The sequence below is a fragment of the Mus caroli genome, unplaced genomic scaffold (genome assembly GCF_978045245.1).
Source record: "Mus caroli unplaced genomic scaffold, Mus_caroli_1 scaffold_7, whole genome shotgun sequence".
Taxonomy (NCBI): Eukaryota; Metazoa; Chordata; class Mammalia; order Rodentia; family Muridae; genus Mus; species Mus caroli.
Window position 1 is genome coordinate 1,369,779 of NW_028227262.1, and position 27,708 is coordinate 1,397,486.

The window sequence follows — 27,708 nt, forward strand, 5'->3', positions numbered from 1 at the left end:
CTAGAGCTTCCCAGTGTTCCACTAGTGAACGGCTACTTCATGGCTGCCTTGTTTTATTGCTTAGAGCAAACACATTTCTGGGTGGGGTATAGACCTGTGGCTGTGTCAGAGACTGTTTTCTGTTGTTAGGATGCTCCACTCTACGCTGCCTGTACAGTCAATACACCTTGCCTTGGACAGTGCTATGAGAGTCTTCCCCAGTAGTGCTGACTAAATGACAGCCCCTTTCTGCTTTTCATCCTGTCAGGTCTAATTTTCTTCATACTTCAACTAACAATGAAAGAAACCACTTAAATACTACTGTCAGGAAAGCTGGTATGAATATCCAGCTAGCTTTAATGGTCAAACATTAAAGAGATTATAAAGATTTAAATTAATAGGGCCAGGATCTCCCTCAGTAGCACATGTGAGGCTGTGATTTCTGTCTCCAGTATTCTCACAACCAAAATAATAAAATGTAATAAATATCTCAGCTAATGCCACTGTCCTTTTGCATTGGAAGGTTTTTTTAAATATAAGTGCATTATTTATGTAGAGTTTCTTATTTTAAATAAGCTATACCAATGAGGAGGAAGTGTCTTCCTTCCCCAGCAACCATTAACTGCCAGTAGCTCCTCAAGAAGGGAGGAGACCTTGTAAGTTCCTTTCCACCCATGATAGGGCCTTGTAGGTAAAGACGCAAAATTTGTTTTTTTTTTTTTAAATGTATGTGTGTTTGTGCATTGGTGTGCATGTATGTGTGTATGAATATGTGGGGGAGACATGTATGTGTGTGTGCATCTATGTGTACATTTGTATGTACATATGCATTGTGTGGGCATGTGTGTGTGTGTGTATCTGTGTGTACATGGGCATGTGTGTGTAAGTGCCACAGTGTAGGTCCAGGACAGAGTAAATTCCAGGACAGGTAAGGCCATACAGAGACTGCTGTCTCAAAAAACAAACAAACAAAAGCTTTCTTTCAGACTTATTGTTAAGATCTAAAGTACCCATTTTGAGATTTTTCATTCATCTTCTCTGAATGTGACAGCTGTTGATCTTGGCAGTTAGAGAAGGTATCTGAGAAATGTCCATTTTGCTGGCCTATGGATCTGATTCAATAAGTAAATCTTGTCACACAGAAACTTCCCCCTTTCCTCAGTGGTGCTAAAATAACTGGACTTAGTCACCACTGGTGGTTCCATATGAGATGAAGAGCCCCAGGGGTCCCACCAGGTTCCAGATCTCTCAGCCAGGCTTGCTGAGCAGCATGAAGGATAGCCACCACACACACCTTCACTGACCGGCCGAGGTGTGCATTTTCTTTTTTTTTTTTTTTTAGGCTTCTTTTTTTTTTTTTTATTACATATTTTCCTCAATTACATTTCCAATACTATCCCAAAAGTCCCCCATAGCGCCCCCCACTTCCCTACCCACCCATTCCCATTCTTTTGGCCCTGGCATTCCCCTATATTGGGGCATATAAAGTTTGCAAGTCCAATGGGCCTCTCTTTCCATTGATGGCCGACTAGGCCATCTTTCCATACATATGCAGCTAGAGACAAGAACTCCAGGGTTCTGGTTAGTACATTATGTTGTTCCAACAATAGGGTTGCAGATCCCTTTAGCTCCTTGGGTACTTTCTCTAGCTTCTCCATTGGGAGCCCTGTGATACATCCAATAGCTGACTGTGAACATCCACTCCTGTGTTTGCTAGGCCCCGGCATCATCTCACAAGAGACAGCTATATTTGGGTCCTTTCAGCAAAATCTTGCTAGTGTATGCAATGGTGTCAGCGTTTAGAAGCTGATTATGGGACGGATCCCTGGATACAGCAGTCTCTAAATGGTCCATCCTTTCATCACAGCTACGAACTTTGTCTCTGTAACTCCTTCCCTGGGTGTTTTGTTCCCAATTCTAAGAAGGTGCACAGTGTCCACACTTTGGTCTTCATTCTTCTTGAGTTTCATGCGTTTATCAAATTGTATCTTATATCTTGGGTATCCTAAGTTTTGGGCTAATATCCACTTATCAATGAATACATATTGTGTGAGTTCTTTTGTGATTGTGTTACTTCACTCAAGATGATGCCCTCCAGGTCCATCCATTTGGCTAGGAATTTCATAAATTCATTCTTTTTAATAGCTGAGTAGTACTCCATTGTGTAAATGTACCATAATTTCTGTATCCATTCCTCTGTTGAGGGACATCTGGGTTCTTTCCAGCTTCTGGCTATTATAAATAGGGCTGCTATGAACATAGTGGAGCATGTGTCCTTTTTACCGGTTGGGACATCTTCTGGATATATGCCCAGGAGAGGTATGGCTGGATCCTCCGGTAGTACTATGTCCAATTTTCTGAGGAACCGCCAGACTGATTTCCAGAGTGGTTGTACAAGCTTGCAATCCCACCAACAATGGAGGAGTGTTCCTCTTTCTCCACATCCTCGCCAGCATCTGCTGTCACCTGAATTTTTGATCTTAGCCATTCTGACTGGTGTGAGGTGGAATCTCAGGGTTGTTTTGATTTGCATTTCCCTGATGATTAAGGATGTTGAACATTTTTTCAGGTGCTTCTCTGCCATTCGGTATTCCTCAGGTGAGAATTCTTTGTTCAGTTCTGAGCCCCATTTTTTAATGGGGTTATTTGACTTTCTGGAGTCCACCTTCTTGAGTTCTTTATATATATTGGATATTAGTCCCTTATCTGATTTAGGATAGGTGAAGATCCTTTCCCAATCTGTTGGTGGTTTTTTTGTCTTATTGATGGTGTCTTTAGCCTTGCAGAAGCTTTGTAGTTTCATGAGGTCCCACTTGTCAATTCTCGATCTTACAGCACAAGCCATTACTGTTCTATTCAGGAATTTTTCCCCTGTGCCCATATCTTCAAGGCTTTTCCCCACTTTCTCCTCTATAAGTTTCAATGTCTCTGGTTTTATGTGAAGTTCCTTGATCCACTTAGACTTGACCTTAGTACAAGGAGATAGGAATGGATCGATTCGCATTCTTCTACATGTTAACAACCAGTTGTGCCAGCACCATTTGTTGAAAATGCTGTCTTTCTTCCACTGGATGTTTTTAGCTCCCTTGTCGAAGATCAAGTGACCATAGGTGTGTGGGTTCATTTCTGGGTCTTCAATTCTATTCCATTGGTCTACTTGTCTGTCACTATACCAGTACCATGCAGTTTTTATCACAATTGCTCTGTAGTAGAGCTTTAGGTCCGGCATGGTGATTCCACCAGAGGTTCTTTTATCCTTGAGAAGAGTTTTTGCTATCCTAGGTTTTTTGTTATTCCAGATGAATTTGCAGATTGCACTTTCTAATTCGTTGAAGAATTGATTTGGAATTTTGATGGGGATTGCATTGAATCTGTAGATTGCTTTTGGCAAGATAGCCATTTTTACAATGTTGATCCTGCCAATCCATGAGCATGGGAGATCTTTCCATCTTCTGAGATCTTCTATAATTTCTTTCTTCAGAGACTTGAAGTTTTTATTATACAGATCTTTCACTTCCTTAGTTAGAGTCACGCCAAGATATTTTATATTATTTGTGACTATTGAGAAGGGTGTTGTTTCCCTAATTTCTTTCTCAGCCTGTTTATTCTTTGTGTAGAGAAAGGCCATTGATTTGTTTGAGTTAATTTTATATCCAGCTACTTCACCGAAGCTGTTTATCAGGCTTAGGAGTTCTCTGGTGGAATTTTTAGGGTCCCTTATATATACTATCATATCATCTGCAAAAAGTGATATTTTGACTTCATCTTTTCCAATTTGTATCCCTTTGATCTCCTTTTGTTGTCGAATTGCTCTGGCTAGGACTTCAAGTACAATGTTGAATAGGTATGGAGAAAGTGGACAGCCTTGTCTAGTCCCTGATTTTAGAGGGATTGCTTCAAGCTTCTCACCATTTACTTTGATGTTGGCTACTGGTTTGCTGTAGATTGCTTTTATCATGTTTAGGTATGGGCCTTGAATTCCTGATCTTTCCAAGACTTTTATCATGAATGGGTGTTGGATCTTGTCAAATGCTTTTTCCGCATCTAAGGAGATGACCATGTGGTTTTTGTCTTTGAGTTTGTTTATATACTGGATTACGTTGATGGATTTCCGTATATTGAACCATCCCTGCATCCCTGGGATGAAACCTACTTGGTCAGGATGGATGATTGTTTTGATGTGTTCTTGGATTCGGTTAGCAAGAACTTTATTGAGGATTTTTGCATCAATATTCATAAGGGATATTGGTCTGAAGTTTTCTATCTTTGTTGGGTCTTTTTGTGGTTTAGGTATCAGAGTAATTGTGGCTTCATAGAATGAGTTGGGTAGAGTACCTTCTGTTTCTATTTTGTGGAATAGTTTGTGAAGAACTGGGATTAGATCTTCTTTGAAGGTCTGATAGAACTCTGCACTAAACCCATCTGGTCCTGGGCTTTTTTTAGTTGGGAGACTATTAATGACTGCTTCTATTTCTTTGGGGGATATAGGGCTGTTTAGATCATTAACCTGATCTTGATTCAACTTTGGTACCTGGTATCTGTCTAGGAACTTCTCCATTTCATCCAGGTTCTCCAGTTTTGTTGAGTATAGCCTTTGGTAGAAGGATCTGATGGTGTTTTGGATGTCTTCAGGATCTGTTGTTATGTCTCCTTTTTCATTTCTGATTTTGTTAATTAGGATGCTTTCCCTGTGCCCTCTAGTGAGGCTGGCTAAGGGTTTATCTATCTTGTTGATTTTCTCAAAGAACCAGCTCCTTGATTGGTTGATTCTTTGAATAGTTTTTCTTGTTTCCACTTGGTTGATTTCACCCCTGAGTTTGATTATTTCCTGCCGTCTACTCCTCTTGGGTGAATTTGCTTCCTTTTGTTCTAGTGCTTTTAGGTGTGTTGTCAAGCTGCTAATGTGTGCTCTCTCTAGTTTCCTTTTGGAGGCACTCAGAGCTATGAGTTTTCCTCTTAGAAATGCTTTCATTGCGTCCCATAAGTTTGGGTATGTTGTGGCTTCATTTTCATTGAACTCTAAAAAGTCCTTAATTTCTTTCTTTATTCCTTCCTTGACCAAGGTATCATTGAGAAGAGTGTTGTTCAGTTTCCACGTGAAGGTTGGCTTTCTATTATTTATTCTGTTATTGAAGATCAGCCTTAGTCCATGGTGATCTGATAGGATGCATGGGACAATTTCAATATTTTTATATCTGTTGAGGCCTGCTTTGTGACCAATTATGTGGTCAATTTTGGAGAAGGTACCATGAGGTGCTGAGAAGAAGGTATATCCTTTTGTTTTAGGATAGAATGTTCTGTAGATATCTGCCAGATCCATTTGATTCATAATTTCTCTTAGTTTCACTGTGTCCCTGTTTAGTTTCTGTTTCCATGATCTGTCCATTGGTGAAAGTGGTGTGTTGAAGTCTCCCACTATTATTGTATGAGGTGCAATGTGTGCTTTGAGCTTTACTAAAGTTTCTTTAATGAATGTGGCTGCCTTTGTATTTGGAGCATAGATATTCAGGATTGATAGTTCCTCATGGAGGATTTTACCTTTGATGAGTATGAAGTGTCCCTCCCTGTCTTTTTTAATGACTTTGGGTTGGAAGTCAATCTTATCAGATATTAGAATGGCTACTCCAGCTTGTTTCTTCATGCCATTTGCTTGGAAAATTGTTTTCCAGCCTTTCATTCTGAGGTAGTGTCTATCCTTTTCTCTGAGATGAGTTTCCTGTAAGCAGCAAAATGTTGGGTCTTGTTTGTGTAGCCAGTTTGTTAGTCTATGTCTTTTTATCGGGGAGTTGAGTCCATTGATATTAAGAGATATTAAGGAAAAGTAATTGTTGTTTCCTGTTATTTTTGTTGTTAAGGTTGGCATTTTGTTCTTGTGGCTGTCTTCTTTTAGGTTTGTTGAGGGATTACCTTCTTGTTGTTTCTAGGGCGTGGTTCCTGTCCTTGTATTGGTTTTTTTCTGTTATTATCCTTTGAAGGGCTGGATTCGTGGAGAGATAATGTGTGAATTTGGTTTTGTCGTGGAATACTTTGGTTTCTCCATCTATGTTAATTGAGAGTTTGGCTGGGTATAGTAGCCTGGGCTGGAATTTGTGTTCTTTTAGTGTCTGTATAACATCCGTCCAGGATCTTCTGGCTTTCATAGTCTCTGGTGAAAAATCTGGTGTAATTCTGATAGGCTTGCCTTTATATGTTACTTGGCCTTTTTCTCTTACTGCTTTTAGTATTCTATCTTTATTTAGAGCATTTGTTGCTCTGATTATTATGTGTCGGGAGGTATTTCTTTTCTGGTCCAGTCTATTTGGAGTTCTGTAGGCTTCTTGTATGTTCATGGGCATCTCTTTCTTTAGATTTGGGAAGTTTTCTTCTATAATTTTGTTGAAGATGTTTGCTGGTCCTTTGAGTTGAAAATCTTCATTCTCATCCACTCCTATTATCCGTAGGTTTGGTCTTCTCATTGCGTCCTGTATTTCTTGGATGTTTTGAGTTAGATCTTTTTGCATTTTACATTTTCCTTGATTGTTGTGCCGATGTTCTCTATGAAATCTTCTGCACCTGAGATTCTCTCTTCCATCTCTTGTATTCTGTTGCTGATGCTCGTATCTATGGTTCCAGATTTCTTTCCTAGGGTTTCTATCTCCAGTGTTGCCTCATTTTGGGTTTTCTTTATTGTGTCTACTTCCCTTTTTAGGTCTAGTATGGTTTTGTTCATTTCCATCATCTGTTTGGATGTGTTTTCCTGTTTTTCTGTAAGGACTTCTACCTGTTTGATTATGTTATCGTGTTTTTCTTTAAGGATTTGTAACTCTTTAGCAGTGTTCTCCTGAAATTCTTTAAGGGATTTTTGTGCTTCCTCTTTATTGTCTTCTGCCTGTTTAGCAGTGTTCTCCTGCATTTCTTTAAGTGTGTTATTAACGTCCTTCTTGAAGTCCTCTATCATCATCAGGAGATATGCTTTTAAATCCGTGTCTAACTTTTCCGGTGTGTTGGGGTGCCCTGGACTGGGCGAAGTGGGGGTGCTGGGTTCTGATGATGGTGGGTGGTCTTGGTTTCTGTTAGTAAGATTATTACGTTTACCTTTCGCCATCTGGTAATCTCTGGGGTTAGTTGTTATCGTTGTCACTGTTTAAAGATTGGAGCAGAAGCTGTGTTCCACTCACCAGCAGTCTCTAAATCCTGCGGCGGGGGTCGTGGGTAGCTGATGGTACCCCGGTGCTGGTCCAGCTGGAAGAGGCCTGTGGTCCTACTCAGGCCGTTTTTCTGCTTCCCTAACTAATGCAGTCTCTGGTCCCGCGTGCAATTGGATTGGAGCAGAAGCTGTGTTCCGCTCTCCAGAAGTCTTAAGATCCTGTGGTGGGTGTTGTGGGTAGCTGGTGAGTGTCAGCCGACTCTGCGCCCCAGCTGCCCAGGTGCTTTTCTGACCGGAAGAGGGTTGTGGCCCTATGTAGGCCGGATTTCTCTCTCCCCAACCAGAGCAGTCTCAGGTCCCGCGTGATTGGACTGGAGCAGAAGCTGTGTTCCACTCACCAGCAGTCCCAAAATCCTGCGGCGGGGGTCGTGGGTAGCTGGCGGGTGTCAGGCAACCCTGCTCTCCTGCTACCCCGGCACTGATCTGGCTGGATGAGGCCTGTGGCCCTACTCAGGCCGGTTTCTGCTTCCCTAACTAATGCAGTCTCAGGTCCCGCGCAATTGGATTGGAGCAGAAGCTGTGTTCCACTCACCAGCAGTCCCAAAATCCTGCGGCGGGGGTCGTGGGTAGCTGGCGGGTGTCAGGCAACCCTGCGCTCCTGCTACCCCAGCACTGATCAGGCCGGATGAGGCCTGTGGCCCTACTCAGGCCTGTTTCGGTGTGCATTTTCAAATGTCTGACTTGTGATAAACTTTTAGCATACGGAAAATTGCAAAGAGCTTTGTACTGGATTGCCTTATTTTACCTGACATTAATGCAGTACTAGTTAACTATAGTTTCTGGATAGTTCTCAGAACTTTTGGTTATTTACATAATTTTAACCTATGTGTTTTCAAAAGAACAGTTAATATAATAGTTTTAGATGACTATAGGAAAAATATCTGTAAATCATTGGGTTCTGAATTAAAATTTATTAAATTGTAAATAATTAAAATATGTTAAGGTGCACAGACCAGGGGGGCAGTTTTCTAACTGGTCCTAGCTGGTTCTAAATGATCTTTTGAAGGTGTGGTGTTTGGTGTGGGGTATGCCATATGAGTTTGGAGGTATGCCTCAAGGAGACAGATAAGTGCTTTGTGGAGGCCAACTCAGAAAACATGGATTTATCTTATTTTTATAAATTACATCCTTTTAATGTTGGACATACAGTTTTAAAAATACTTTATGTGCCTAAGTGGTTTGCCTGCATTTATGTCTGTGTGAAGGTGTTGGGTCCCCTGGAACTAGATTTACAGACACTTGTGAGCTGCCATGTGGGTTCTGGCAATTGAACCAGGGTCCTCTGAAAAAGCAGCCAATGCTCTTAACCACTGAGCCATCTCTCCAGGCCCCAGAAAGCACAGATTTAATAAGGCAAGGAGCACAGAGTTCAGTGAGCTGTGGGAATACTTCAAGAAGAGAAGGGGTAAGACAGAGTCCTCCCTTCATTTAACCAGGCGTCTCTCCTCATCTTTCTTAAAACCTGTCCCCAATCCCAGCACTCATGTGGTTAAGGCAAGAGGCTTGTAGTGAGTTAAGAAACCAGCCTGGGCTATGGAATGAGGTTAGGTCAACTTGGGCTCTGTCTCACACACACACACACACACACACACACACACACACACACACACACAAGCTTACACAGAAAACTTCCCTAGCAAATCTTAGAGGGATGTAGGAAGGAAGGTGAGTGTTCTCTGTCAACCCGAGCACTCTGCCTCCAAACCCAGCAGGTGGAGAGGACCCATTTAAAAGATCATTCTCAGACCTTTTCCACACACAGGTTTGGGTCCATCCAGACACTTCATCTTAGTAGTAAGTACCAGCATGTTTGCAGTGGTAGGAACTGAGCACACCTGTGCTTGTGCACCTGTGCTTGTGCACAGTAAGTGTAGGCTTGGATTCAGGCACAGCCCATAATGTCTGTCTTAGTGCCTGGCTCAGTAAGCACTCTCTCTTTTCCCTGCTCACTCTGAATCTTCCTTGTATTGTTAATTTCATAAAACTTTGTTTTTCTTTGTTCTCTGCTAAAGGAAAGATTTAAGGAAGCTGAGGACGTTTACCAGGCTGGAATAAAGAACTGTCCGGACAGCTCAGACTTACACAACAACTATGCAGTTTTCTTAGTTGACTCTGGTGAGTGAGATGCCACTCTGCTGAGATCCCTTTTCTCTCTCACACCAGTACAGTCACCAGCTGTGCAGGTGGCCCACACTTCTGACCACCCTACACTGTGAGGGTATCATTTGTCTAAATCTCCAAGCTCAGCTCGGAATTGTGTCTATAATGAAACTTCCCTGTGCAGAAAGTGGCTTTGCCTTAAGCCTACGTATCCTGACTTTCTTACATCACACCCACAGGGCTGTACGTCACTGCTGTACTCCCTCAATGAGCACCCACCTCCAAACCTACCTTCCAACAGATGCTGGCTACTTTCTATAACTGACTTTTTTAAAAGCCTCTGGGACTTCTTCTTGATGTTCTAGCAGTTGATACATTGGGCTCCTGTGGTGGGTGGAACTGGACTCAGATTCACTTTCCTCTGTGATTCGTGCAGACCCCTGTGTTCATGTGTAATGAATCCTCAGAAGTAATGTGATGATTCTTGGCTTTGATACAAAAGTTCCATTCTGTCCTTTTGGCTCACAGACTGTTTGTTCTACAGGAGAATTCAGTTCTGGTTATTATTTTTTTTGATATTGAATTCTTGAAAGGATTTTAATTTTCTAGGATCTGTGAAGCTTTTTTGTTGAATAGAATATAAATTTACATTTGGCTCACCTAAGGAAAGCAAGCTTATTTTTGCATATAAAATTGCTGTGTGGTGCCCCCTGCTGGATCATTAGACACATGATAATACATTATTAAAGTAGGAAGACCAGAAGAACACTTGCTCACTTACCTGAACCAAAGGTTGTCGTTTCGTTTCAACTCCACAGCAGTCTCAACAGGAGCCTCTGGAGAGAACCCTGATGAATCACTGAAAACCCTATGACATGGTCCTAGAAAAGCCTGTGTTCAAAGAGCATAACTGGGAAAATTAGTGTGGAGAACAGGGATTCAATGTGTTAGTTACCCTTTGGGCCATTCTGAAATTCACTCACTTAGCTAGTTTCCTGGCCTTCTTGGATCAGGGAGACCTGAGTCTCACTCTGACTTTTGTTATCAAGTCTCTTAAGGACCTTACCTGTTAGTGTGTGTGTGTGTGTGTGTGTGTGTGTGTGTAAAGAGATCATTTTGTTTGGGTGGTTTTAAAAAATACCTCTTGAATCCCAAAAGGTATCTAAATAGGATCCTAAACTTCTGTGGAGGCCTTGTGAGCATAGAGATTTTAATATACACATTGGGCAGATGCAATTGCTACTATGTTTAAAGTCACATTAAATGCAACCATTGAGGCCAATGAGATGGACACACATGCACTCATGCACCTACGCACGCACACACGCATGCAGGCACACATGCACTCACGTACACAAATAACATTGAATAAAGTATTTTCAATGTTTCAATGAAATGTTTCAATAAAAGGTTTTTAAGACAGCATTGCCACATATCTTAAAGCAGACTTTTAGAATCTACTGAGGCCTGTGTTCTTTCTACAGTGGCCTGTTTAGTTTTGTGTACAGTGGGAAGCAATGGTGTCTTAGATAAATAACCATCACCAGTTGTGGTGGCTCATGCCTGTCATCATAGCATTTAGACTGAAACTGTGGGTTTCTATGAGTTCAAGGCCACCCTGGGCTACATAGTGATTTCCAGGCCAGCCTTAGCTAAAGGTTAAGACTCTATCTCAAACAAACAACACTGCTGACTTGTTACTAATTTCTTTGTACGTATTGGTGAATAATGAAATGGTCCAAGGTTAGGTAGAGACAAGCATAAGAGACTGATACTCAATCTGATCACAAACTGCATATCTGATAGTATGATGCTATCATGCTAGTAAGGATGGCATATCTCAAAAGGGAGACTGGTAGCCATGGCTCTCATTCCTGTGGTCTGTTCTCTTCCCATCCCACCATACTGCAGGCTTTCCCGAGAAGGCCGTGGCTCACTACCAGCAGGCCATCCAGCTCAACCCAAGCCATCATGTGGCTGTGGTGAACCTAGGCCGACTCTACAGGTCCCTGGGAGAGAACAGCAAGGCTGAAGAGTGGTACAGACGGTACAGTCCCTCCCCTCCACTTTCTCGGCCTCCTGGCACCATCAGCAGTTTCCACTGGTGTCTTAGTACCTGGAACAGGCAGGCACTCAGAACAGGAGCACATGCTGCCAACTCCGGTGACAGAACAGCATGGCAGTGTAGTTATGTGCTCACAGCACTTACCCGACTGCTGGGCCACAGTGCTCATCGTGGGGTGGGGGGTGGGGGGTGGGGGGGCGTTGGGATTTGTCTACCTTAATTAGCCCAATTATCTGGAGCTATGGATGACAACACAAAATGAAGCAGTGATTTCAATGTAGAAACAGATGTAAGGCTGCCACTTTGTCAGAATCTGAACAAGTCAATCACTGTTGCTAGTACAGACTCTTGAGATCCAGTTGCCAGCTTAGTAGGTTATAGGCATTCATTCAATCAGGGTTCAACATGACCTTGATCCAAAACAGACTAAGTTCAAGCAAGGCTCTAACTGGACAGTCCTCCTCTGCTAAGCGCAGACCTTTGGGAATGTGTCCACAGAAGGAAACATCTGTCTGCCCTTCTCTCTGTAGTGCCCTGAAGGTGGCCCGCACGGCTGAGGTACTGTCACCTCTGGGAGCGCTCTATTACAATACTGGCCGACACAAGGAGGCACTGGAGGTGTACAGGGAAGCTGTCTCACTCCAACCTTCCCAGAGGGATCTCCGCCTGGCTCTGGTAAGTAGAGAAGAGAGGAAGTGATACTAGGTATAAGTGCAGCTTGCAAGCAGAGATGAGACTGCTGAGCCTCTGAGCTGGAAGGGAAACAATGTGCTAGGGTAGCTGTGTGATGCTCATATTGTTGAGAAGCCTTGTTTCCAAACTGACCAAAGGAAGTTTCAAGAGAGCTTTGGGTACTGACAGAGTACTTGCCTAGTATACACAGAGCCTGGGTTCTAGTCACCAGCACCACACTAAACCAAACCAATCAAAAATAAAATTGTCTGGAATACCTGACCCAGGTCCACTAGTTCTGGTCCCTTTGATGCATCTGTTTGTGACTTCCACTGATGTGTGAGTGTGAGCAGACAGGTGTGTTTATGCAGATGTGTAGATGTATCTCCACGCTCATTAGTTCATGGCATGTCTTTGCTGGCACTACAGTTTGTTGTAGATGCCTCTCCCTTTCTCTCTAACATACTTGATTCCTGTGTGGATATTCTCTCATGTAACTGCAGTGTGGTATCAAACTCAGGGCATTTAATACCACCAATATTTTAATTTTAGTATTTTGAATTCCATGCTTCCTTCTTTCTCCATCAGCCTTGCCATCTTGCAAGCATCCTGTTCTGTCAGGATGGTAGGGAACTACTTCCTGGTGTGTACTGACATCTTTTTTTAAGACTCTAGACCGTTTGCTGGGTCCCCGTGGCACTCCCACCAGTGGGATACATGCATGTATCAGCAGCCAAATGCTGAACCTCTGCTGTGGGCATTCAGCTCTCTCTAACATGCTTTATGCTGGGATGTGTTGTGGATACCTCTCTGCAGAGGGTGCTCCATCTGCTGTGGCATGACCAGGTGTCTTCTAAGCTCAGTGCCCTCTTGTTTTGCAGGCACAGGTTTTAGCAGTGATGGGTCAGACCAAAGAAGCTGAAAAGATAACCAGCCACATAGTCTCTGAGGAGCCCAGGTGCCTGGAGTGCTACCGCCTCCTGTCAGCAATCCACAGCAAGCAGGAGCACCATGGGAAGGTAACCAAGCACTCAGCCACCCAAAGCAAGCAGGGATGCCAGGACAAAGGGGCCCTCAGAGCCATGTGGGGTCTGACATAGAAAACAGTGTGTGCCACGTGCTCCTCCAGCACCAAGTTCACAAGGCCATGAGGTCTTGAGAACATTTCTCTCCACATCCTACCCCCTCTGTCTCCACATCCTACACCCCCCCCCCGTCTCCACATCCTACCCCCCAGGAGCCCAGGAGCCCGGGAGCTGTTCTCAGGCACCCTCTTACCTCACAACACGTCTTGAAACAGCACGTTCTTGGCTCCTCTTTGGTTGCAGATACTTTATCTCATAGTTACAGTTTGTGTCCAGCTGCCCAGCCCCTGTATGCCCGCTGGCTCTCCAAGTTCTAATGTTTGATGCAGTCCTCATATCAGCCTTGGAAGGCAGAACTGTCACAACTGTGACTCTTTATCTACCTATTAAAGAAAAAAAAATCACACAATTATAAAGTTCATGAACCTACTCAAGAAAATGCTTGTTAAATGTCTGCAAAGTGTGGTAGACACTGTAATAGATTCCAGGTATAAGATAGGAAGGAAAAAATGCAGCCCTGGTCCTTGGGGAGATTATTTAGAGAGACCTGGGGAAGGTTATGATCCTAGGATAAACTTTGAAGCCTTAACAGAAAGGCAGAACTGTGCTTCTAAGTAATGTTTGTGTGCAAAGGCGGGGCAGGCACAGCAGCCAGGAGCTCCAGGACATGTGGTCAGGGCAAACGGTGGCCAGGAGATCCAGGACATGTGATCAGGGCAAATGCCACTACAGCAGTGCAGCCGATCAGTGTTTGCTCTTGGTCATCTGTGAATGGAGAACCTGAAGTATAAGAAAATGATTTTCTGGAGCTTTTAATTGGTTTTGTTTGTCAAGTGTCACACTGGCTGAGAGACATGAACCAAGGTGTAGATGCCACTCCTTAAGTTTGGGTTCCTTCACCTGGCCCTCTCCATCCCTTCCTTTCCTACTGCTGCAGGCGCTCGAGGCCATAGAGAAGGCTCTTCAACTGAAGCCCAAGGACCCAAAAGTCATATCTGAACTTTTCTTTACAAAAGGAAATCAGCTAAGAGAACAGAACCTTCTGGACAAAGCTTTTGAGGTAAAACACACAAAACTGTCATTCAGTTTACAGGTTTAAGTGGATACTGCAGTCAATAAGGAAGCTCACCCAGCCTCAGTCCCTGATGGTCACAGAAGGAGCTTCTGATGAGTCATCACTCTTGCATCTCATTTAAGCCCCTGATGTTTGGTGACTCTTTTACACAGTACCTTTGCATTTTCTTTTGAGTTGTCCTGGATAGAAAGCATTCAAAGCATTCCATATTCTAGGATTTTAAAGAGCCAGTCTTCTCTGTTTTCTCTGGAAGAACCTATGATCACAGCTAGACTGGAGCCCAAGTAGCTTTTTATGTGTATGTGACACACCCCAGCACCTCTGGATTTCCTCTTCTACCTCAAGAAGCCCCTTCAGACCATCCATTCTTGCAGTGACTTTTCTTCTGAAGCTTAATAAATACCACATCAGGTACTTATCAGGGATGGCAAGATGGTTCAGTGGGTAAAGGCACTTGCCTCCAAGCCTGACCACCTGGGAACCACAATGGTGGAAGAAGAGTATTGACTCCTCAAGGTGGCCTCCTTTCCACATACTTAGAGTGGCATGCATGTACCTCCCACGCGCGCGCACACACACACACACAGAAAGAGGCAGGGGCTGTTGTTTAAAAACATTACTATGTCTGCAGGATGTAGTGATATATCTGGAGGCAGAGGCAATAGGGTCACAAGTTCAAGGCTAATCAAAAAACAAACAAACAAACAAAAACAAAACAAATTTAAACACTTCAGCATTAAGGTGCAGATTTGCCCCAGAGCAGAAAATTATAACAGTGTGCCCCCACATTTCAGCTCTGAACAGCTTTGAAAAGACAGAGGAAAAAGACAGGTATCCGCATTCCCACTAAGTAGTGTGAGCATGCTGCCTTAGCAGCCTAGCAGCAAGCAGGAGGCTGCAGGGGGCTGGGCTGCCCCATCGTGGAGCCGCTCAGGAGAACACCTCAGGGTCTTTGATTTTTGAGTGCTGGGGATCAGGCCTGGGGCATCTGCTCTGTACTGAACTACACTCCTTGGATTCTGTAATCCCATCAGAAATGTTCCTCATCAGCTCATTTATGGTGAAGAAGGCCACACACACAGTTTTTCTGGAGAACCAGAGAAACAAGCTATTTCAGAAATCCCAAGTCCACCAAGGGCAGGCCAGACATATGTGTGTTGTCACAGTAGTCCCTGGGTCCCCTCGTGCAGGAACCCCACTTCAAAACCATGAGCTCTGAAAAAATAACAGACTGGGTTTGCCATCTGCCAGTGGCTGTCACCTCTCAGACTCTCCATGCGCCCAGGGGGTCTGCACAGTTCTGCAGCACTGCGGGCCCTTCTCAAGCCCTAACGTGAAGCTTTCCTTCCTTGCTCAGAGCTATGAAGCTGCCGTGACCCTGGATCCTGACCAGGCACAGGCATGGATGAACATGGGTGGCATCCGGCACATCCAGGTAGGTGTGGCACTCACTGTTCTCATCCACCCTGGTACATTTTCTCTTTGAAAGGATTAGAATACTTCAAACAGGCATTTTTGAAAGTAAAATTCACAAGAGCTGTATTAAACAGTGGACATCATGGACCCCTTCTTAATGTTTCTAAATAAAACTCCATGCACTGCTGCTCATGAGGAGAATCACATGTGCTGGGAAAAAGAGCCATCAGACAGTGGTTGAAGTCTGTGTGTACTGACCCTATGAAGCCTGCTGACTCGACTCCCCAGCAATACCAGACTGTTAGTTTAAACACTGCTCTACTATCTCCTGTTTTTATTTTCATTTTTATTTTTATTATGTGTATGTGAATATGGGTTTGTATATTTGAGTGCAATGCCATCAGAGGCCAGAAGAGGGCGTTCATGGGTCCCCTAGAGCTGCAATTACAGGCACTTGTGAGATGCCCAACAGGGGTGCTAAGAGCTGAATGTGGGTCTTCTGTAAGAGCAGTATGCACTCTTCACTACCAAGCCAGTTCTACTGCCCCTTTATTTTGTGTGTGAAAACGTTTTTTATTCCCTAACCTTTAAGTAGAAAGCACATTTGTCTGCTATGGTCCACACTCCCTGAAGCTAACTTTGGGTGAGTCTTTCTGCCAAGAATGATTGAAAGTGACCCTGAGTGGGATTGTTGTTTATAGCCAATAAAGTCAAAGATGTGTCATGATTCATTCATGTCTGTACTCACTCATCCTACCGGCATCTCCACCGAGCATCCATCCTGCGTTCCAGGTGTACATCGAGACACTGGGCATGTAACAGTGATCAGACAAGCCAGAAATTGCTGTCCACTGGAGTTTGTGTTCTAGTTTGGGGTGACAGGCAATAAATACACGCATGCATATATATATATGTGTGTGTGTGTGTGTGTGTGTGTGTGTGTGTGTGTGCGCCTAGAATATATCAGATGGTAAGAAGCATCTGACACAAATAGGATGAGAAGAGAGGATGTTGGCAGGGCTCTCAGAAGAAGGCTCCTGTAGACTGCAGAGAGCGGAAGGGATTGAGTCATGTGGACAGATAAAGAGCACACGCAAAGGCCTGAGGCTGAGGTGCTTGGTGTGCTTGGGAAATAGTAAGCAGGAGCATGGCTGGTCAGAGAAGAGAAGGTAGACGTGGAGGCCCAAAAGAGTGAGGCCTACCAGAGCTTCCCAGGAACTTGGGCTTCATGCCAGGTAAGCTGGGTCTCTTTGCACAGAGATGCCAAGGTCTGACTTGTTGAACTAACTTCTCCGCAGGCTTCTCTCAGACTCTGCAGGGGTGCAGACAGCGTGGTGATGCCCCTTTGTTCCTCCTCTCTCCCCATTCCCTTCCCCACTCTCTCCACATGGTCATGGCTAGCTTCTACTTCTCTCTGCCTTTCTCTGCCTCCACTACTTTCTTAACTACCCTTCCCATGCCCTGAATAGACTTTATTCTATACTATACTGTCGTGTGGCTGGTCCCTGAGGGGGAAGGGATGCCTTGACATGACTGAGGCACCCCCTTCCCCATACCTCACCACACCCCTATAGAACATACTCTTATACTTCTTTATCCTTTTATGAACACATCATTTGATGCTGTGGAGAATTTTCAGGAGGCCTGCCAGTGTTTTCCTTCCATAGGCACTGAGCACTCTAAGGCAGCAAAGGGACAGGGACTCCTGGCTGTGTGGATAAGACAACAGACCTCAGTGTGGGGATCGATCGTAAGCACACTGCTGCTCAGTCACAGACCTATGCTCTGCTCTGCAGTACTGTGAGATGTTCAGCAACACCCAGCTGTGAAGCTTTCTTTAGAATAGTGCAATTGTTTAAATATGTAAGTTATACATTTAGTAGTTGTTTTTAAAGAGGATGTACACTTTTCTCCGATGGAATATACCAAAGATCAAAGTTCTGTGGTTAATTTATCTATTGAGTGTGTTATTTTCTAGTGTAATTGGCCTCTATTTAAACTAATCAGCCTTTGTCACTGCAGACGTCATAGATTAACCTGGGCAATAGGAAACTCCCACACTCATAGCTTAACAATTCTGTGGGTGAATTTGAACGATACGTAGTGGGCACATAGCTTGGCAGTGTCACTCTGAGGCCACCATAGTCCAGGATATTAGCACTAGGCATGCAAGGACAAGCCTGGTCTTGCTGTGTCTTTTCCAAGGAGTGTTCATCAGTGCTGCTCACCTTGGCCCTGGCCTCTGCCCTGTGACTGGAGAGAGTGAACCTCTAGGAGTTATGGAGGTGAAGAAATAAGGCCTTACATGGAGGTGGTACAGATGGGGGGAAGACCATGAGAGTTGCAACTGCCCTAGGAAGGAAGGACACTCATCAGTCTAAGTCAGTGCTTGTGACCTGAAGTGCCTCAGATGTGGACAGTCAAGGCTAAATGGAACATTCTCTCCAGCTTTCATGCTGATGATGCTGGTAATTGTATAGCGTATTTTTAGTGTGTCTGTAATTTGACAGGTAGGCCACTCCATGAGGTCAGTTACAGAATCTTCCATTTATGGTATTTTGTCTGCTCAGAAAGTGCCAGACTTTGAACATTTTGTACTTTTTGGGTTAGGGATATTTGCTCTCTAGTATATTCCATGAACTTTTACATAAAATGAAGTAGATGGGCTCAAACTACAACCTCTAAGAGGATTCCATCATACAAGCCATATTTCAAAATACTGTTTCAACATGGCCTCGTGATGACCATCTGTGCTTTGTAGAATGTTACTGTACACTAGAAGACTCTGTGACACTGAGCTTGCTCTGTGTCTCATTGTCTAAGGGGCAGCAGCTGACAACAGCAATTGGGCCCAGGAAATGTGTCTAATATGCTTGATGGGTCTTAGTCTTGGTTAATTAAAAGTCAGTTCTAGAAATCAAATCATTCCAATTCCTACACACCATAGAATTGGAGTCATTGGCTTAAGGGATATAATTGAAAAAAGTAAACAAACAGGGTTTACAGTTTAATCAAGAAAAGAACAATTTGAGGGAGAGAAGGCGAACTAGATTTTGTCCGAAAGGGCAAAGAAACCCAGCAATCTGAGACAATACCAAGGTTAAGGGTGAGACCCAAATTCAGGGTAGGTTCCAAGAACTTTGTGGCCCACTACATGGGGTATTTTGAGAGCTCTTGGATTCAAAAGCATTCAAGGTGCCCACATACACACTAAGCTTAACAGAAATAAAAATTTCAGAAGGATGCTAGAGTTAGCGAACCAACAGTGCTGCAGAACTGGGCTCCTGTTCCAAGGCAGTTTGGCCTTTCATCATCAATTGTCAGATGTGTCTGTCTGCACAAGCCATCGCTGGTACTCAGGGTACAAAGTTTTCCTCGTCATTTCCACTTTTCACTTTTAGCAGCTGCACACATAGACACCATGACAACTAGAAAGTGAGTCACAGAAACTGAACAGTCTACCCAATGATGGGATGACTACAGCATCCTGTGGGCATCTCACTGTGGTATCGGGCAGCACCTAAGCTCTTTCCACATTATCACATGTGGGAAGATACAGCTTGGTAAACATTAGCTGCTAGCTTAGAGAGATGTTGTTTTATATTGTGATGGAAATTTAGAACATCTCTAGTGTCTAACCACATCATAACCACAGCTAAGGATGATATAAAATCAATTCATAGTTCTAGAATGGGAAGAAATTGGGCAGCTTCCTAGGGAAGGTGTAAACATATATGCTCCGGATAGAGCAAACCACAGAAAGGGTCCTATCTAAGATGAAGCAATGAATTTCTAGTGGCGTTTCTTACAGGACTGTGGGTGACTCAAGAGCACCTGCATCTCTGAAAGCCTCTCTCAGTTGTGTCTCTAGAGCCTCCTACCTGACTTTCAGGAATCCCCTTCCACAATTTTCTGCAACTGTCTGCTGCTTATTTAACCTCAGAAAGGGGCTTCATGAGTCTTACAAGTCTCATGAGCTTCCTGAGCCTGTAAGCAGAGGAAATGGATAACAGAAGCTGTAGTCTTAGACTCTACAGGATACAGATCTGCAAGGCTGCACCAGATAAGGAAGATGATACAGTAGGCAGTAAAAGGGGGAATAGGAAAAAGCTACTAGATCTGCCCAATTGTCAGTGGCCATTTAGACCCAGGCACACTGGTCTTCATAGTATTAAACAGGTGAGTGTTGACAGAGTGTGTTCAGCAGGTCAGAGGTCACGTTCTTTCTGCCCTTTTGCAGTGGCTGGCTGGTGCTTTTCACCAGTACTATATGACTTAGGAGATAAACCTAAGGCAATCTTTAATTTTTTTTAAAGATGTATTTATTTTGTGTGTATGAGTGTGTTGCCTGCATGTATGTGCACAAAGGTCAGAAGAGAGTGTTGGATCCCTTGAACTGGAGTCACAGGTAGTTGTGAGCCATCATGTAGGTGATGTGGGTGGCACCATCCCCCAGGGTTCTCTACAAAAACAAGTGTTCCTAACTACCGAGCCATCTGTCCAGCTCCAAGTCCATCTCTTTAATCGAGTCTTTTCTTTGTGTAAAGCTTTCATTAAGGCAAAGACTGCTTTTGTGTTTCAAGGTGAAGGTTAGAACAAACTAAAAAGATAAAATAGGATATCTGTTTGATTATTGTTCTCCCTTCCTCCCCATGCCCTACTCCAAGCCTCTTTGCTTAGAGAGAATAGCAGATCAGTGCTAATCTGCTGAGAACACTATAAAATGACAGTCTCCTTCTCCATACTGAGAAAGCTGAAATCTGTGTTTCTGCCATTGAACCTTATGCTGTAACTATCAGCCTCCACATTCCCCAGCTGGCTGGTTCTTAAAACAAATGGATTTCCCCAAAGCACCAAGAGATAGGATGAAAATATCCATGGATAAGGATTCCTTAGCGGAGCCTTGATTACTGGCAGTCAGAGGAAAGGGAGGTCCCTTCTCCATCTTCAGAGGATTGTGCTGAGCAGAGTCTTGCTCCCTTTCTTTCTCTGCAGGGAAGCTATGTGTCTGCAAGGGCCTATTATGAGAGAGCCCTGAAGCTGGTTCCAGACAGCAAGCTGCTGAAGGAAAATCTGGCCAAGCTGGATCGCCTGGAGAGGAGGTTACAAGAAGTCAGAGAACGGGATCAAACATAGATCAAAAAAGGACACTTTCACGTGGGACTCACCGGCCTGAAGAGGACAGAGTTGGGGAGGCCTTGCTTATACACAGCAGGCTCTGCCAGCCAGGCAGTCCTCTCCTGGTGGCACAGTGGGAGTCAGTCACTGATGACTGTGCTGAAAGAGTTGTTTCCATGAAGAGACAAACAGCAGAGGATAGCACACTGTCTACAGGGAAGGGAGATAGCAAGTGCACGCTTTGCCGGCTCCTGTGTGACCCCCAGTCCCAGGATATTAAGCAGTGCTTTGGCAGCAGATAGTGACCTCCATTATTACTATAGCCCAGAAATACAGAAACTCAAAGTCCTGTAAACACAGCAGCTGTTCCTAAGAAAAGATGTGTTCTCTGAAGTCAGCCCTTGAAAATCCGCTTGTGAAGTTCAGTTAATTCTCAAGAATCTAGAGTCGGTGGTGAAGAGCATTGGTAGAGCCCTGTGGAGGCAGGGGAGCAGAGCACTTGATAGCTGGGCTTGGGCTAGCATCGCCCAGAGTATCACCAAGCACCTTTGGAGAAGTACATTAAATGCTACTCTGGTATATGTTTTTTTCTAGTGCCTAAAACACCAAGATGGAATCTTCTAGAATTGTATGTGGCTATGTTTATCTCTATAGGAAAGTCGAAGCTCAGCACCCTTGATTCTTTATGGAAGTGTTTTAAATGTTTGAACTGTATTCCAGGTTTCACTAGTGTTGTGTCTCCACTCTGAGCCTTCTGAGTGCATTAACACTGAGGTTGGGACCCTGAAATGTATTGCTCAGGTGTGGAGCTGTGGGCTGCACTCTTCACAGAAGTGTTAAAGGGTCTGTCCAGAGAAGGGCTCTACTTTATTCTCTTAAGATTAAGACTTGCGAGATTTATTGTTTTTGAAAGATATATTTGAGCACTAAAGAATCTTTACATTGTGTTACAGAATTTCTCATAGACTCTTTTAAGTTGAGAGAAAAGAGCTCTGTCATTGACTTTTGAGATTTACTGAGGATTCTGTATTTAAAACACAAGTGAGTTTGGAGACTTCATAGAGAATACTTTAAAACTCTAGGATAAAGTCAAAATTCATAATTTTTTAAAAATATATTTATATTTAAAAATAAGGAAGACAAAGTTGAAATCATAATTTGACATTATTTTTAGTGTTATTTATTGTATAACTTATAAAATATTTAATATATATCCATAATTCTTGGTTTTTTTCCTCTGTACATAGTCATTTTGATAGCAGCTCTCAAAACCAAGCATATGAAAATTGCAAGATAGGAAAGCTTTCACAGTCTCCCTAAATCATATTAGTTATTTGCCAATAAGACTAATGGAGTTAGGGTCAGCTCGGTGTTTGGGGAGGGAAGGATTTGGAAGGGCTCATCACTAAAAACAAAACACCACAGGCCATGCAGGTCCTGATGCTGAGCCAGCCATCACACAGACATGACAGGTGGAAAGCAAAATCATCTCACCAGTGCAGCCAGGCCCGAGGGAAAACCCTTTGCTGCTTACAGCCCAGCATCAGAATGCAGTGCCTCTGTGTGCTGTTTCTGAAGCAGATAAGCTGAAGTAAATGGCTGGAAATGCATTTGGAAAGGCATGGTGAGGGAGTTGATCCAACACACACCTGCTTTTTGGGGGCACTTTTTGTCACCTAGTTTCTGTCAACATTACCTAAATTATCATAAATTGATCTAAAATCTTATTTTTTCCATCTAAGATATAAATCTTTACTCCCAAGGTCAAAAAGTGTACTATAGTGTTTATTATAAAATAATTCCTAGCCCCTAAGTTGGATGGCAGGGATCCTTGGTAAAAGTCACCTCTTAGTTATAATAGTATTTAACAAAATGGATGCATTAAAAGGTAATGGAATAGATTGAACTACAACATTTGACAGGACTTTGCCTTACAGAAAGCACTTCAGAAGGTCTCAGTATACACTTGCTAGAATAATTAAAAAGGCAACTACAACATAAACCTTTCAGAGGAGAAAAAGCCACATGACATCTAGGAGACTGCTGTATCTGGGCCTCTCTTCTTTCTCATTTGTCCCCCCACTTTGACATCTCCTGAAGCAGTAAAAATAAGCACTGCTTACAAAGAAAAGCAAAATCAGCTTGCTTTGTTGGCCTTGATATTTTGGATCCTTTATTGAAATGAGCCAGTGAGATAGTTTCCATGGTTGAAATGTTTCCTGTGAGATGATCAGTTGCAAACTGTTTGAGTGTATTTTGTTGAGTGTATTTTGTAACATGGTATTTGGTCCTTGTGACGTAGAGTCATCTTTATTACAGTAGAAACCGAGCCTGGTGTCTCATGAAAATGCATCTGCTTTGCCATCAGCAAGCTTGTGCCCCATGGTGACTGAAGAGCTGTTCTGACGCCTGGGGGCAGAGCTGGCTTTGTCCTAGCAGGGTCTCATCATGGGTACTGAGACTCAGACCCAGGACCTTGTGCACACCAGGAAACACTCCCTCTGAGCTCTGTCCACAGCTAAATTTATTCTTCATGTTTTTTGTTTGTTTGTGTCCAGCCCTGTGTCTCAGAATTCTGAACTATGCCTTAGGTAGGAAGGAGACAAAGAACAAGTCAGGACTTACTTTACCTGTTCTGAACCCCAGCATAGCATTCCTGAAGTTCTTCCTTCCTTACACAGAGCCCTTAACACACATCCTTGTAGCCCCTCCCACCACCACCACCATTCCTTTTCAGGCCTGACCTTCATCGTACCTAGACCCAGCCAATGTCATGAAATCCACACATGTGGCAGTCCATTTGAGTGCCCATTGACCTAGAAGTTATAGGAATGGCTTGGGGGTTATTTGGTTAGGATTTTTCAAAATGATTCAAGTGATATAATGCCATTTATAAAACCTGATTTGGTGGTGGAACACAGGTGAATAGACCAAAAATATGGAGACCATGGGGAATAGTGCTCTTTGAGGCCTGGGGGCCCTTGTTTGTTTGTGTGGTTCTGGGGTTGGAACTTCATGTATGCCAGGGGAGCCTTCTATCACTGGCTACCAGTGACATCTCAGCCCTGGAGTTGTTTCTTTTGAAGTTTTGTCTACATTAGTATGCAGGTTCTCTTTTGAAGTCTACAGCAGAATTTCACAGGCTTTTTGCAGCTTTCAGCCAAGACTAAATACAAATTCTAAACCACACTGTGGAAGCCAACCTGAGGTGACTAAACTGAGGGAGAAAAGAAAATAAATGTCCCATTTCTTGTGACTGTTAGCAGACAGTTTATATCCTGCTTTCAGAGCAGCATGGGTTGGGAGGGAGGTCCTCCCTCCAGCACACAGTCTCCCAGCACTGGCTACCTTGAGAGAACTAGGACCCTTCCTCTGGTGCTAGCAAAGTCCTGCAGGGCTGAGCACTTTAACTAAGGAGGATTGTGACTTTTACCAAGGGGATGTCATTAAAATGACAATTCTATTTCTAGATTAGACTAAAGTAAGCCAAAGAATTCTAAAGAAAGAGTCATTGCCCTATGGGTTGGTTAACGGCCATTACTCCTAGACAGACTGGGAGGTGGATGAGTGGGGTGGCTTTATGCTTGTGGCCACTGGACTATAATTTGCCCTTCTATTTAGAAAATGCTTGGGTGTCAGATGGAGAGGCACCACCTTGCTATGTGCATGTACCAGGCAAGGTACCAAAGATAACAAATGAAAAACAAAACCATGATTTCTTTGGGCTCTTAGAAGGTGTCCAAGGCTCAGTGCTTGCCTCTGCCTCCCTCCCTCTCTCTCTCTCTCTCTCTCTCTCTCTCTCTCTGCCTGGCACAGACACTGGGGCTTTGTCGTTTAGTTCTTGATTATACTTACTCAAACCTGTTTTGTTTTTTGAGCCAGGTGGTGGTGGTGCACACCTTTAATCCCAGCACTTGGGAGGCAGACAGGTGGAACTCTGACTTACAGACCGGCCTGGTCTAGAGTGAGTTCCAGGACAGCCATGGCTACACAGAAAAAAACCACCAACAACAACAACAAAAAAAACACACACACTCATACAAACACTTTTTAAAAGCAAGAATCATAAGCAAAAATGCCTTTCTTTTCTGTCTGTGGTGGGTCCACCCAGGAGGAGAAGCCTTCAGGAGACTCCTGACAGTAGTGGTACATGGCGAGTACCTGTACTAAGGAGTTGGCTTGTTCTTGCTTTCTTATTTTCATATCACAGTTTCCATTGTAGGTTGTCATTTCCCAAATACTGCAAAGCCCAAGTATCTAAATGGCATCCTTTTACAGGTAATACTATAGATGTCTGTCAAACCTTACTCCCAGACAGCAGCCATATAAGCTAAGGCTATGGAATACCAAAAACAATGTCGGAAATATAATACTTCTTGCCGTTATTACAAATTTTCAATTCAAAGATGTTGCATAGTTCTGAAAACACTTCTAATATTTTTGTTTCTATGAGCTCTTTGTTCTGAGAGAGCAGATAAATAGCTATAGTAAAAACGATGGCTTCCTATCAAAGTGGGACCACAGGATAGAAAAAATACATGAAGCTGTCAGTTGACTCATTAAAATATTCCATTTTGATCATTTGGACTCTTCTGATTAAAGCCAGCAGGACATGTAACTTTAAAAAGAGACAGTGCCTCACAATGTGTGCAGTCCTGGTCTGATGTTGTAAATGTAGGTAAGCAGCTGTTCCTAACTGGAAACATCTGCATGCAGAGATCAGGATGTCTTCCATTGGCACACACTCTATATTCATAGAGAATCTGGAAGTTCCTAGTGCATATCCTTCGGGGGTTCTTTAGCTGTTGGCCCATCATGGGGGCACACTAGTGCAAGATTACTGCTTCAGAGTTCTAATCGTAGAGTCACTCCGAGGAGCTGCACCGCTGAGGCAGGTTGGTCTGTCTCAGTGGAGTTTGTCCCCCGTGAAGTACTGTCCTGTCCATGAGCCTCTTCAGTGTATTGAAAAGCACTGCTATGCATCTGTGGAGATAAATGATTTGGCCCCCACTCCTGTCATTCTCAGTAGTGTGCACCACAACCACAACAAAACACAAACAATCCCGGGAAGAATCGGGTTGCCCGGGTCTGTAACATGGCAAGAATAGTAACCCTTACTTTATAGTCTATGTGCTTAAAGTTCTTGTAGTGACCCTGTCACTTTCCCGGGAGCCCAGGGTGCTGAGGTGTCTCCAGAGGCCAGGGCTTGTTTTGACTGTGTGGAGGTCACTGTGTTTGCTGTCAGGACCTTGTTCTTTGTTCTGTCTGCTCAGTGTTCCTATTTTGGGTGATTGTATATAAATGTACACCTGCATTATTTTTGCTATGCTGCTTAAAATATTTCTCCATTTAAGTCTGACTGTATACTTTGCCTAAGTCTTTCAAAAATAAAATTTATGTAAATGTCTATTTTATATAAAACATGGTAAAATAAGAATTCTGTCTGGCCTCGGTCTCTCAGGTTCTCTGATTAGATTCCATTAATAGTCTTTTTGCTAGTAAATCTAGGCTCCAAAAGTAAAGGTGGCCTGTCCTTACCTGTTATCCACATCACAAGTGCCTACTTTTCTGCAGGAGACTCTGCCCTTGTCTCCCTTGGCAGACACCACCAGGCCAGACTCTGCCCTCTGCTGGCTTTGTAGGTGTCTTTGGGCCTTTTTTTGTTTGTGTGTGTGTGCAAATGGAAGTTAGAAATCAGTGGTTAAGCAGTACCTAGACCCAACACACACACACACACACACACACAAAGTCCCTCCCTCCCTCCTCCTTCCCTCCTCCCTCCACCCCCCCACATCTCTGTACTTTACCTCATGCAACTTTATCCTCCCCATTAGCCTCTGTGTTATCTATCCTTCCCTTTCCTCTGCTTGCTAGCTTTTGCTAATTCTGTCTTAATGCTCACTAGTGAGTGGGGTCACAAGCATCCCATCACTAGCACAAAAGGGGGGTAAAACACCACAATCTCCATCAAAACCCAGGGCCAGCTTGGGGCAGGAGGAAATGTCGAAAGGCAAAGAAGACAATGAAGCAGGAAGATCATGAGGGACACCTGACTCCAGACAGGTGACAGGTGCAGCCTCATAGTACCCTGAGTGGAGTCAAACAGTTTCAGCTCACCTTCCTCACTTGGTGTTGGCAGTTTGTAGACTCCGAGGATGCAGATAACAGGGAAACCATAGGGCCTGTGCCAGGGGGGTGGACTGCTGCTGCTGCTGCTGCTGCTGCTGCTGCTACTTAACCCCCAGAACATAGGTCATGGAGGCCCCTAGATCCTGCAACCAGGTAAAGATCACATCTCTATGACTTACTCTGGATTTCCTGTAGCTGTGGCCAGTCTAGGCCCAGATATTCCCAAAGGAAGGCCTGCCATGGTGGAATGCTTTGAACTGGGAGTTTGCAAGCTTCTCCCTTAGAGCCTGGTGGTCCCAGCATCTTTAGTGCAGTCCCAGCTTTCTAACCAAATCTAGTGTTAGAGGGACGGCTGGTTCTCTCCTGCCTTCTATTAAGGCAGTGTAGGGGCAGATGGTGGGGCTCTGAACAAGCTCTGATCAACCTGAGCTGCCTGTGGGATGTACTTATAAGGACTCCAAGAAATTAAGGGAGATTTCTTAAAGTTGAATGATAATCGGGGGTCTCTGAGCCAGGCGGGGGAATCTGACATCTTGACAAAGTAAAGCCTTAAGTACAGGTTCTGTGTGAGCATAGCCACCTGTGTGGGTTCCTGCAGCACTGAGGTGTGGAATCCCAGGGGCTGATGTGAAAAGCAGGGAAATGGCCTGGAATCGGTCTTTGTTCCCCAGAATAGTAGTTGGGGAATCCCCGTATTTGGTGGATATTAGGTCAGAACAAGGATGTCCATGGCCTTTTACTTTTAAAATGTTCTTTTAAAACAAACATTTATTTTCTGTGTATGTGGGTGGGGATTTATGCATATACATCAGATCTGGAACTGGAAATTACAGGCAATTGTGAATTGCCATGTTGATGGTGGGACCTGAACCCAGCATATCCT

At 43.8% G+C, this 27,708-nt stretch overlaps 1 protein-coding gene across 5 annotated transcripts in view; it reads left to right on the forward strand.

The window, feature by feature from the left end:
* The window catches only part of Tmtc1 (transmembrane O-mannosyltransferase targeting cadherins 1), a 348,737-nt gene extending 322,245 nt beyond the window's left edge, over positions 1–26,492 (forward strand). Inside the window, exons 17-23 of one of the 5 annotated variants that reach the window (XM_029478417.2) lie at positions 9,178–9,280; positions 11,177–11,312; positions 11,861–12,005; positions 12,884–13,021; positions 14,025–14,147; positions 15,520–15,597; positions 20,574–26,491. In XM_029478417.2, coding sequence (XP_029334277.1) covers positions 9,178–9,280; positions 11,177–11,312; positions 11,861–12,005; positions 12,884–13,021; positions 14,025–14,147; positions 15,520–15,597; positions 20,574–20,714 — 864 coding nt within the window. In that variant the 3' untranslated portion in view covers positions 20,715–26,491. Of the gene's footprint in view, positions 1–9,177; positions 9,281–11,176; positions 11,313–11,860; positions 12,006–12,883; positions 13,022–14,024; positions 14,148–15,519; positions 15,598–20,573 lie in introns of all 5 variants that reach the window. The other 4 variants (XM_029478419.2, XM_085839758.1, XM_021165345.3 and 1 more) reach the window with 4 other exon arrangements.
* Positions 26,493–27,708: the final 1,216 nt, after the last annotated feature.